General features: G+C 38.0%; 1 protein-coding gene across 1 annotated transcript in view; it reads right to left on the bottom strand.

Moving 5' to 3' along the window:
• CNTN3 (contactin 3 (plasmacytoma associated)) overlaps window positions 1-11,638 on the bottom strand; it is a 499,366-nt gene that overhangs the window by 79,791 nt on the left and 407,937 nt on the right. Inside the window, exon 12 of the mRNA XM_006870787.1 lies at window positions 8,937-9,112. Coding sequence (XP_006870849.1) covers window positions 8,937-9,112 — 176 coding nt within the window. The remainder of the gene's footprint in view (window positions 1-8,936; window positions 9,113-11,638) is intronic.

Consider the following 11,638-nt stretch of genomic DNA (forward strand, 5'->3'; position numbering starts at 1 on the left):
CCTGCACAGGGTTTCCGAGGGTGTAAATCTTTACAGGAGTAGAAAGCCTCATCTTTCTCCCGTGGAGCGGCTGGTAGTTTCAAACTGCTGACCTTAAGGTTCGCAGCCCGATTCGTAACCACTACGCTACCAGAGCTCCAGGGATATATATGAATTTGACTATTAGTCTTTCAGTTTTGTTTGCTTATCTGCCTATTCAGTTTATTCATTCACAATTCAAATTTTAGTTATTCTTCATTTCTTCTCTTTTGATTTTTTTCCACAATGTTATCTATTACTTTTTGACATTCCATTTTCATTTTATATACTTGTTTTGTTGTCTTCCCTAAATTTTACAAATATAAGACTTCAAAAGTATGGATTTTTATATTTTATGGGAATTTTAAAATGTATATTTGTTACTTCAATTTCACTAATTACATTATCAATATGTTCAGGAAATCAATCTAAAGGTAGTTCAAAAAAGAATGCTCCAAATTTATACACCAATTTTGCTTTCCAGTATTTCTCTTTGGTTTCGACTGGATACATTTTAATGGTACATTATTTATGGAATTACGGTTTATGATCATTTTATCTTCATGGTGGGGTGTACCTCTTCCAAAAGAAAGGTTTCTGTTCTGCTCTTAAAGTTTGACTACAATTATTCTTTATTTAAAATGAGCATACGTTACCCAGTTTCTTTTTGTTGTATGTGCCTATAAAATATTTAGACATCCTTTCATAGACAGCTTTGATTCTTTGTTGTAACTCTGATCTTTTTTATGGACTTTGGCTAAACAAGTCACATGTTACATAAGAAGACAACTGCTAGTCTTCTTATGAATTTAAATGTGCCTTATAGGTTTTCCTCTGGGAGTGCATTTGGACCATTCATCTTAATAAACATTGTACTTGGTAAACACAGCCCTGGGATGCTGACTGCACTTTAAATAGGAGTTGAGCATCTGCATACCTATTTGAGTAAATGATGAGTTATGGAAGTAACTAAACACCAACTTCTTTTGCTCATTTCTTTTTCTAATTGATACAGGAGTACCTTTGCTTCTTCACCTCCAAATGGCAATGTGGGAAGAGTTGTGTTTCAGGGCAGTGTGTTCAAAATAAATATTAATAATATAACATGGGAATATCCTTTGGGTCTAATTGCTCTGCTTATGAGTTGATGACTAAAGATCTTCTTTTAATGACTCATCAAAGTCAGCAGATGTTTTGGATTTGGGCAAAATATAAAATTTATGAAATAGTCAGAATTTGTGTGTCCTCAACATATGTAACTCCCATAACATGTACATGCAATCATGTTTGAAAACAGGGTTTTCTTTGTTACATTAAGTAGATTATGGGAGCATTTTTAAGTTAATAAAAATCTAATCACTTCTGAGTTATGAAATAAAGCATATTAGAAACAAACACATACATATGGAGGAAGACCAATGCCATTGGAGCATCATCTATCAAGTCAAGGAGGTAAGGCATTTCCAGAGCTACTAACAATGAGGGAATCAATTCAACCAAGACTCTGATTTGGACATTCAGTCTGCAGAATTGTGAGAAAACAAATTTCTGTTCATGAAAGCCACCCAATTGTACTATTTGTGCTATAGGAGGATTACGTAACTAAGAGAGATTGTTTAAGGAAGAACTATTTAAAAACTCAGAGTAAATAGGTAGATTCATAAACTGTGGTACACCCATACAAGCTCATATTATTCAGTGATTAAAAATAAATGAGCTATTAAGTTAGGAAAATGAAGGAACTTTAAATTTGTACTGCTAAGTGAGAGGGTAGTTTGAAAAAGCTGTATACTGTATGATTTACAGAATGATTAAGAGGAAAAGATTTGGCCAGAGGAGACGAGGAGGGCTCTAGGAAAAGCTAAACCCTGTCTCCCTGAACAAAGACTTTGCTAAGGCTTAAAGGTTTTATGAGGGAAAAGACATCATGTTTATTCATAGGAATATCCAGGGATTCTGGGAAGTAGCTTGTTTAGGAGGGGCCATGCTAATTGGGCATATGCACAGTATTTCTTCAAGATGGATTCCACTGCAAAGGCCTCTGGTAGGGGTTGCTGTTGTGAAGTGCCGTCGAGTTGAGTCAATTTCAACCCATAGCAACCCTGTATAGGGTTTCCAAGGAGCAGCTGGTGAGTTTGAACCACCAACCTTGCAGTTCAAATGACTTTGCAGTCTGATGCATTAGCCCACAGCACCACACCAGGACTGTAGACAACACTTATTTTGGGATGTAGTGCATGTAAGCATAGTTCATCAGGACTCTAACTCAAATCCCTCCCTGAGACTGCTGTTTTCTTCTGTTTCCAGAAGGTTGTGAACATACTTAGGGAACTAGATAAAATCAATCTGGCCTATAAAACATATGTCACTCTCCGGTCCCTATTAGGTTCAACTCTCAGCTTTCAAGGATTCCCATCTTTACCCTTGGGCTCCTTACTCTCCAGGACTATGTCACCCTGTTGTCCCCTGAAGTTCCCAAGAGTATGGTCCATGAGTCAACAACAGTGAGATATGCAGGGTCACTGTGAGCTCGGGGTGACAGGGATAGGCACCCTATTCCTGAGACCTGGTCACAGGTGGAAGGAGTTCATTTTCCCACCAGAGACGGTACTGTGAGTGAGGGGTGGATGGACCAACCTACACCCTGTCAGGTGTGTCCCAGATGTCTTTCTCAGCTGTGTGACATTCTTGAAAGGCAAAACTTGGGAGACAGTGAAAAGCTCAATGGTTGGAGGTTCGGAGGTGAGAGAGAGGTGTGAATTGACAGACCACAGGGCATTTCTCAGGAAGTTAATCTATTTTGTAAGAGACTGTAATGGTGGGCATATAACGTTATGTTTGTCAAAACACATCAAACTGTGCAAGAGACAGAGTGAGTCCTAATGTAAACCATAGACTTTAGTTTAAAATAATGTATTGATGATGGTTCTTAAGCTTTGACAAACGTAGCACACCAATACTAGTTGCTAATCATAAGAAAAACTGTGCAGAGGGTCCATGGCACTCTCTCTACTATTTGCACCTTTTTCTTTTTGTTGTTGTTGTTGTTTAGTGCCGTCAAGTCGGTTCCAACCCATAGCGACCCTGTACAGGGTTTCTGAGGGTGTAAATCTTTACAGGAGTAGAAAGCCTCATCTTTGTCCCGCAGAGCGGCTGGTAGTTTCGAACTGCTGACCTTAAGGTTCGCAGCCCGATTCGTAACCACTACGCTACCAGACCTCCTTCTTTTTTTTTTACACACCTAAAATTATCTCTAAAATACCAAGTATGTTTAGGATACAAAACCAATTAAACAAACAAATCTGAGCATTACCACAAGTGGTGTTTGAAATTGTTCCTTTGTCTCAGATCAGCTCAGTGTTGAATCTAAAACTTGAAAATCCACATAGAATCATTTACACAGTTTTACAATAGGAGTGTTATTTTCCAACTTTCAGTCCTTACACCCAGATAATTCTGTGAAATCAATCAATTGAAAGTGATCACTTCGATGATTGCTCACAAAGGATCACTTCCAAGGACATTCTTTTCTACTACCAAGAACTGGAAAATACATCAAGTCTCAAGCTCATGAAGCGCTGCTATAACTAGAGTGAAATTGTGGCCAGTGGGAGATAAATCATATTGAAGTGAGCCAGTTAAATGAATGGCGGATTGCCTGTCACAGCTAAACTTCATATTGCTTTCAGTGACTTTTATCCACACACATTCTAATTCATCATAGATCCAATTCCACAAAACGTTTGTAAAGCTGTATAGCTTGACTCCAGACATCTTTCATTTCTAAAATACCTGCACCACATCAGGTATATCAAAATATATCAATTTAAACATCCTTACGCTATAAAGTAAACTCCCAGCATATAGTGTGTTTCAAGTTCAAACTTTCCATATACAGTAAAGCCCCATCATATGGTTGAAGTTCAAAAGTTAGCTTATTAGGCAACTCAGAAATATCCTTCAATGTCTCTGAAATCTTAATTAAATTGCCAGGCTCTAGGTCCTTAGATTCTTACCAGCTAACAGTGCTTTTTTGCTTTTCTTGATCTTTGGACTATTTCTCCCCTTTGCCTACCAGTTGGAGTTAAGATCTACGTTAAAACAGCAAAAGAAAAATGTTCTACTGGGGAAAATAATCCAATTTTTAAATCCAATAGTCGCTCCTGGGAAATGTTATATAGGCTTGCTATGAGTCTTAACTGACTTGAAGACATTTAACAAGAAGACTCATATATATATATACACATAAAATCAGTGCATTATTTTATAGTTTACACAGTATTTTTCATATCTTTGTTTAGGATAACTGTATTATCTCTCTGAGTTTGATATTTTCTTGTTAAAATGAATAAAGTAGCAAAAAGTTAAACTAAAATGTATTGTGCTAAAGTAAAATGCTATGTGCTAAAAACACAAAAATCCCTTGCTTGCATATAGCTTACAGTCTATTGAGAAAGTTTCAGTACACAAATTATGTGGAACAATCTAAAATTGCTGTGAAAGCTACATACAGATTCTAAGAGTTTATAAAAACAGAAAAATCATACAGTCAGAGGGGAAAGGGAAGGGATTTCTGAGCAAGTACTGATAGAGCTGAAATCTGAAGTATCATTTCTTAGTTATCTCGTGCTTCTGTATAACACAAAAGCCTAACTTTAACAAATTCCATGACTTTAGCAAACAGACATTTTTTTCTCACACTTTGGGGAGACCAGAAGTTTGGTTCGGGGTGTTGGCTCAAGGGGAAGGCTTTCCCTGGTTGTGGGAAAGTCCTTGTCTCTTCAGCTTCTGTTTCTTGGATCCTGGTAGATCTTCCTGCAGTTTGGCATTGATCCTTCCGCCATCATGTTTGTTTAATAATCTCCTTTTTTTATGTCTTGTAACACATCCAACAAGAATCCCATTCATTAACATAACAAAGACAAGTCCATTCTCTTAATGGTATTATAATCACAGGTAAAGAAGTTAAGATTTAAAACTACAGGCATAAAAGTTAGGATTTAAAACAACTGGTGTAGTGCTGTGGACCAATACGCTGGACTGCAAAGTCCATTTGAACCACAAGGCTGCTGCTGGTTCAAGCTCATCAGCTGTTCCTTGGAAACTCTATACAGGGTCACTATGTGTTAGAACTGATTCGACAGCACTCAACAACAACAACAACATTTAGGTGGACACAACTCCACTCATAACAGATCCCTACCACTGGATCACAAGATCAGTTTGAATGCAAGGATGGAGATTAAAATTCACCAACCGCTCCTAAGAAACCCTAAACCAGGTCACTATGACTTGGAATACATTCAGTGGCACTTAACAACAACAACAGCAGGTAACTAGGGCAATGGAGTGAGAACAGTGTTCCAGGAAGAGGGAACAGTGTGTGCAGTTGTTGTTGTGAAGTGCCGTTGAGTCGATTCTGACCCACAGCGACTCTGTATAGGGTTTCCAAAGAGCAGCTGGTGAGCTTGAACCACCAACCTTGCAGTTCAAATGACTTTGCAGTCTGACATATTAGCCCACAGTGCCCACACCAGGACTCCTAGTATGTGCAGAGAACACGGCAAATACTATGAACTGGTGGGAAAAGAGATCAGAAAATGAGGAACAGAAATTCAATGGCACACCCACTTTCATCACCCTATAAGCAACAGTGCCTAGAACTCCTATGTACCTGAACATACAGGGCCCATTTATTAGTTAGTTCACCTGGTGCCTCTAACTGAGATTTGCTTGGCAAACAGTGGACTTCAGTGGAAGCCTTCTATTGCTGGCTTGATTATACGACTTTGATTTGTTCCATGAGCACAGGCTGAAGCCCACGTTTAGAGACATGTTTCTCCTTTGGCATGCCAATTTGCTCTGGACACTTAGTTTAATAGCCTTTTCTAAGTATATAATTGTGACTGTGTAGAAACCTGTGTCTACTGTCACCACACCACTTCACCACAAGGTTCAAGTTGACACAAGAGATTGATTTCAAATTGCTGGAGCTTTTTGGGAGTCTGGATTTTCCCCTCACGGTGTATGCTTTTGAAAACTCACACATAAGTAAATAATATCCTATAAGGTCCCGAAGGCATCTGGTTGACTTGGTTAAAAAGTGTGAGCTGGATTTTCCCCAATTTAAATCACTCCTGGTAGCACAATGGGTCATGAATTCAGCAGTTTGAATCTACCAGTCGCTCCTCAGGACAAAGATGAGGCTTTCTGTTCCTGTAAAGATTTACAGCCTCAGAAACCCTATAGAGGGTCGCTATGAGTCGGAACCGACTCGGTGGTAACACAACCATCACCAAGTTACCTCTTCTGTTTTATAAAGGAGGTTCTGACTATCCACCCCTATAAGCATTTTTCCCATTTACCACGTTCCTCTCTCTCATCTGGCTGCTTTTGGAAACAGGTGATATATCTTTTAATGTATTGGAATAAAAGATCGGCAGATTTTCTAGATATTAATGTGAGTGCTGCAATGAATATACAATCAGAGGACAAGAGTGGTTACATGATTTTTTTTTCTCACACAACAGAAAAACTATTCACTTAATACCCTGTGCTTAAGGGTAATGTCATTTTGTATAACTTACCATTTTGTAATGATTGGAGAATATTAACTTACTAAAAGCACAAGTCGATAAAAAAAAAAAAAAATCATAGTCCATGAACCAGCACATCAGAAAAAGGACAGAAATGGCAAATGATAGCATGAATTTATGACATTTCACATTTCAGATACCAGCTTATTTTACAGAGATGACTTTAATGACTTTAGAACCTTTATATAAAGTTGAGTAAATCCGGAGCAGTTAAATTACGCTATATTCCTAATTCTAAGCCCCTTTTTACAGAAAGCAAAAATCTAAACCTCAGTAAGAGCTTCCTGGAGACTGATTAGAATCAAATTACTTTGGGTTTCCATCTCTTCCATGCATATTTATTTAGCATTAACAAAGACAGAGGGTACTGAGTTGGGTAAGATATTATCAAGAGCTCATAAACCAGTGGAGAAAACACAAACACAATTATCTACACTACAGGGCAAAGGTAGTTAAAGTTTCCAGTCAACTTCTATATCTAATGTTTCAAATCGAGTTCTGTGTGTAATAATGAAAATTAGAATGAGAGTTGGCTTAGAGGAGAAGCCTTCTCCAGGTTGGTGAAGGGGATCTTAGGAAAGTAACATTTCAGTGTTTTGTCCTGTCCCCTGACATCTGTCCAAGCAAAAAGAGATGACAGGACCCTAAATATGGAGAAGAGAAGTGACAGAGAATATTGACCTGTGCTTTTTCCTGTTGGGTTAGATCAGTAAGATTTTCTTTAAAGAGTATTTAAAGCAGTAGTAAGAGAAACGCTAAAGGGTTATAGAAAAGGGGGATGTTCTGGAAAGCCTTAAACTGAGAAGAACAATTAGAAACAACAAGGACTTCTAATAAACGAAAATCAGATAGTTGGTTAAAACCAGAAATGGATATTAAAACTGTTTTTAATTCTAGCTAGGTATCTAAATATCTTCATATGTTTTTTGTATTTTTTTTTCCCCATTGAAAGGAGCAACCTTTTAAATTCCATAGGATCTTAATATATTTTATCTACACATGTATCCAGTGGTCATCAAGTTAATTCCAACTCACAGTAACTCTGTACCACACAGGAGATCTGCTGCTTGGTTTCCCAGACTGTAAATATTTATGGAAACAAACTGTTACATTCTTCCCCATGGGGCAGCGAGTGGGTTTCAATCGCTGACTTTTTGGTTAGCAGCTGAGTGCTTAACCATAGCGCTACCAGGGAACCTACATACATTTTCACACACTTTTAGTAAGTCTTTGCCAAATGAGTGCTGCCCATAATTTGGTTTTCTGCTATAGCAATCTTTCATGTTGAGTCTATAAGGATAAAATGCAGACTTGACTGAGCAGCCCCTAACAGAGAGCCTGCACAGAGACTGGTTTTGAATGTAGATTCACAGGTGGTTTAAAGGCTGTTTGGTGCCCAGCACTGAGGATTTCTAAAACAAATCCTTGAAACAGGTGATTATTTTCCTTACAAATCTGCAATCTTTTCTCGTGGACTCATCACCAATGAGAAGAGAGTACGGAACACTGGAAAGCATTGAGAGTTTGGGGACACAAGTCTGGGCTAGAATCTAAGCTCCACCACTAAGCTGCTACATAAACCTGGGCAAGTTCAGAAACTTTTCAGATTCCCAGTTTGAGCATCTGTGAAATGAAGATTCATCACAGGATGAAGCACGTGGCCTGATACACAGAGGACACTTAGCAAATGTGTCTTCCCTCCCACCTGGTAATAAATACGTCATGTGGAAAGTAAAACCCCGTAGACGAAAAGTTTTCCTTCAATGGGATACTAACAACAAAATTATCAGGAAGCATAATAACTTCCGATACAAATACATTTGTTTTTGTTACGTGTCGTCAACTTGTTTCCAACTCACAGTGACCTGGATAGGATTTCTAAACAGCAGCTGGTGGGTTTGAACCACTGACATTGCTGTCATTATGCTGACTCCATCTATATGTATGTGTCTATCTCTACTGCAGACTAGAACTGCCCAGAGTATTTCCAGCGCAGACTGTCACATCTTTCAGGCACCGAAGGGCTGATGTGTCCCAACCACCAACCTTTGGCTTAGCAGGTGAGATTTTTAACCACTGTGCCACAAGAATTCTATAAATACAACTTACATAACTTTATGGAAACTATACATTTTAGGCCTAAGTAAATGGCTACACTTTCTGATAGCTACTAAAAAATAAAATTAGATTAACAATACGATTGAGAGTCTGCTGTACTCATTTAAGCAACATTTCTCCAGCATGGCCGACACGTTTTGTTAGAGACAATGTCTACTTAGTACGGTGGGATTCTAAAAGCATGATGAAAGCATTGCAACTTACCCCACCAACTTTCTCCAAGTGAGATCCTTCTTTCTTAAAATCTGTGAGAGCCCCATTGAAATACCAGGTAAACATGATATCTAACAGAGGGTCATGTTGCACTTGGCAAGGCAGAATGATGCTCTCACCAACTGAGACATCCATGTTCGATGGTGCCAAAATTATTCTTGTTGGTTCTATTGGAGGAAAAAAATATTAAAGGGAAGCTTTTGCATTTTTGTTATGGTGAAAACAATTTTCACAGCCATAAGGCTAACCATAGTGGGTGTGTAGGCACACATATATGCACATAAATTGATGTTGTAGTTAAATGTCTTTGAGTCAGTTCTAACTCATAATGACCCTGTATAGGGTTTCTGAGTAGCTGTTGGTGGGTTTGAACTATTGACCTTATGGTTCTCAGTACAGTGCTGATCCTACAGTGCCACACCAGGAGTCCACATAAATAAATAAAGACTGCTAAATTGAAGCAGACAATTGGACAATTGGATATAGAACTATTGCATCTTTCTATGAATTCACAAATTCTTGTTATACAAATAAGAATTCTTGCTACAAGAATAAGAATGTTTGAATTTATAGGAAAGCCAGGTTGAAAATCCAAAGTTATCTATAAACACGGGTCAAAAGACTATTTTAAAACCAACTTCAACACAGTTTGATTGTTTCTGAAATACAGAGATAGAAAGAGAAGCCATTGTGTGTTCCTCCAACACCGAGTGACTTGCAAATACACTAGTATCAACATAAATAGACATAAACATTTATGATTACCATGGGTGGACGGACTCTATACAGAAGAATGTTAGAATAGTTCAATTTTTAAAAAAGCCAAGATGGGGGAGTATAGTATGTTAAAATAGTACTTAATGCCTGTTTTCCCTCCATGTAAATATCTACATGCATTTCGCCTTCTCCTTGTCATCTCCAGAGCTTCCATTCAGAGTGGTTTAAACTTCCCAGGTTGCCACTCTTCCACTGTTGCTCCTCATGTTTTCCCTCTAAATTGCAGCAAATGTCCTCAAAAGAGTTGAGGATCTTTATATGGTGTCCGTTATTCCTTGATGAAGTCATCTCTGTAACCCTTTCTAGTCAGGATCTTCCTACTCTCCAATCGCCTGTTCTCATCAGGGGAACCAATAACCACACTGCTGCTAAGTCCAGCGGGGACATTTTTGTATCTTCTTTTGCTTGACTCAGCAGCATCTGCTATACTTGATCATGATTCCTCCTTATTAATTTTCTTTGCTTAGTTGCTGAGACACAATGTTCTTAATTTTTTCCTCTATGCTAGTCATCTCTTTTTTGTTTTCTTTTCTCCAAAATTTTAATATTGGAGTCTCTAAAGCTTAATCTTTGGTCTTTATTATTCTATGTTGTCATCACTCTTTCATGATTTCATCTAGTCTTAACAACTCCTGAATGTATGTCTCCATCCCTGGCCATTCTCCTCAAGTCCAAATTCATACTGACTCAACAACCTCACTGGGATGCTGTGGCAGACAGTGTAGTTCAACATAGTTTTCCTTTTTCTCTTTCAGAGCATGGAGTATTATGCATAACATGATCATACTAACATCTGGAAAAACTAATGAGCAAGTCTGCCCTCTTTCACCTTCCATGGTGAAAGGCAATGTGTCAGGTCGTGGAGATACTGGAACCTTCATTCCGAAGTGTAGACAACATAGCTGACCCACCATGAACTTGAAGAATGAGCAGAAAGTGTTAATCCACTAGGAACTTGGCTTACTTTATTATTGCAGAATACTCTGGGATCTACTTTCTGAACATAGAACCCAAATAAACCTTTCAAATCTGACATCTCCAAAATGAACTCCTGATCTCCTTACTCATCAATCTCCAGCCTTCCCCTTCTCAGTTGTTTGGATTGTCATTCTTCCTGTGGCTCACTGAACATACTATCTCCTTTCTATCTCTTAGACTTCACATCTAATCTGTCAACAATTTCTGTTGGCTCTAGATGAAGAATATTTGCAGAATCTGATCCTTTCTCATTCACTTCTTACTTGAGCTTGTCATGATCAGCTTGGGCCATTACCAACTCTTTCCTGGATTCCTGCAACAGCCTCTGAGACATTTACAACTTCTACCCTTGACTCCCCATTATCATCAGAGCGAGTAGAGTGTCCATTAACAATCATGTCATTCTTGCTTGTATCCTTGTATTGGCTCCACTTTTCTCTCCAATTATAAGCTACAGTCCTAACAGTCTTCAAGACCCCCCTAGAGAATTGTTCCCAAGAAGTCTGTTGATTCACTCCTCATATCCAAAAATCTTTTATCAAATTTCTCCTTTGGAATAAGGCCTGCTCTGATCATCTCATGTCATTCTCTATCTTGCCTCTTCCCACAAAATGCTCTGCTCTTTTTCAATTGTTTGTAATTTTTCTTGAAATAATTAACTCATTTCTTACTCTAATTACTTCCACTGGTAGAATGTAAGATTCAAGAGGGAAAATTTTGTCAGTTAACTGTTATAACCCAAGAGCTTGGAAGGCAGTAGTTACTCTAAATTTTTTTTGTGAATGAGTGAATAAAATATATACAGTACTATAAGCAATGCTTACTGATATCAATCATTATTCTAAGAACTCTAATATTTCCAAAATATATCAAAGGTAATAAAAAAGAAACGTAAAGCCAAAATATGACATAATTGCTATTATTATGTGCCTTGGAGT

Source organism: Chrysochloris asiatica, unplaced genomic scaffold (assembly GCF_000296735.1).
Source record: "Chrysochloris asiatica unplaced genomic scaffold, ChrAsi1.0 scaffold00151, whole genome shotgun sequence".
In the NCBI taxonomy this organism is placed as follows: domain Eukaryota; kingdom Metazoa; phylum Chordata; class Mammalia; order Afrosoricida; family Chrysochloridae; genus Chrysochloris; species Chrysochloris asiatica.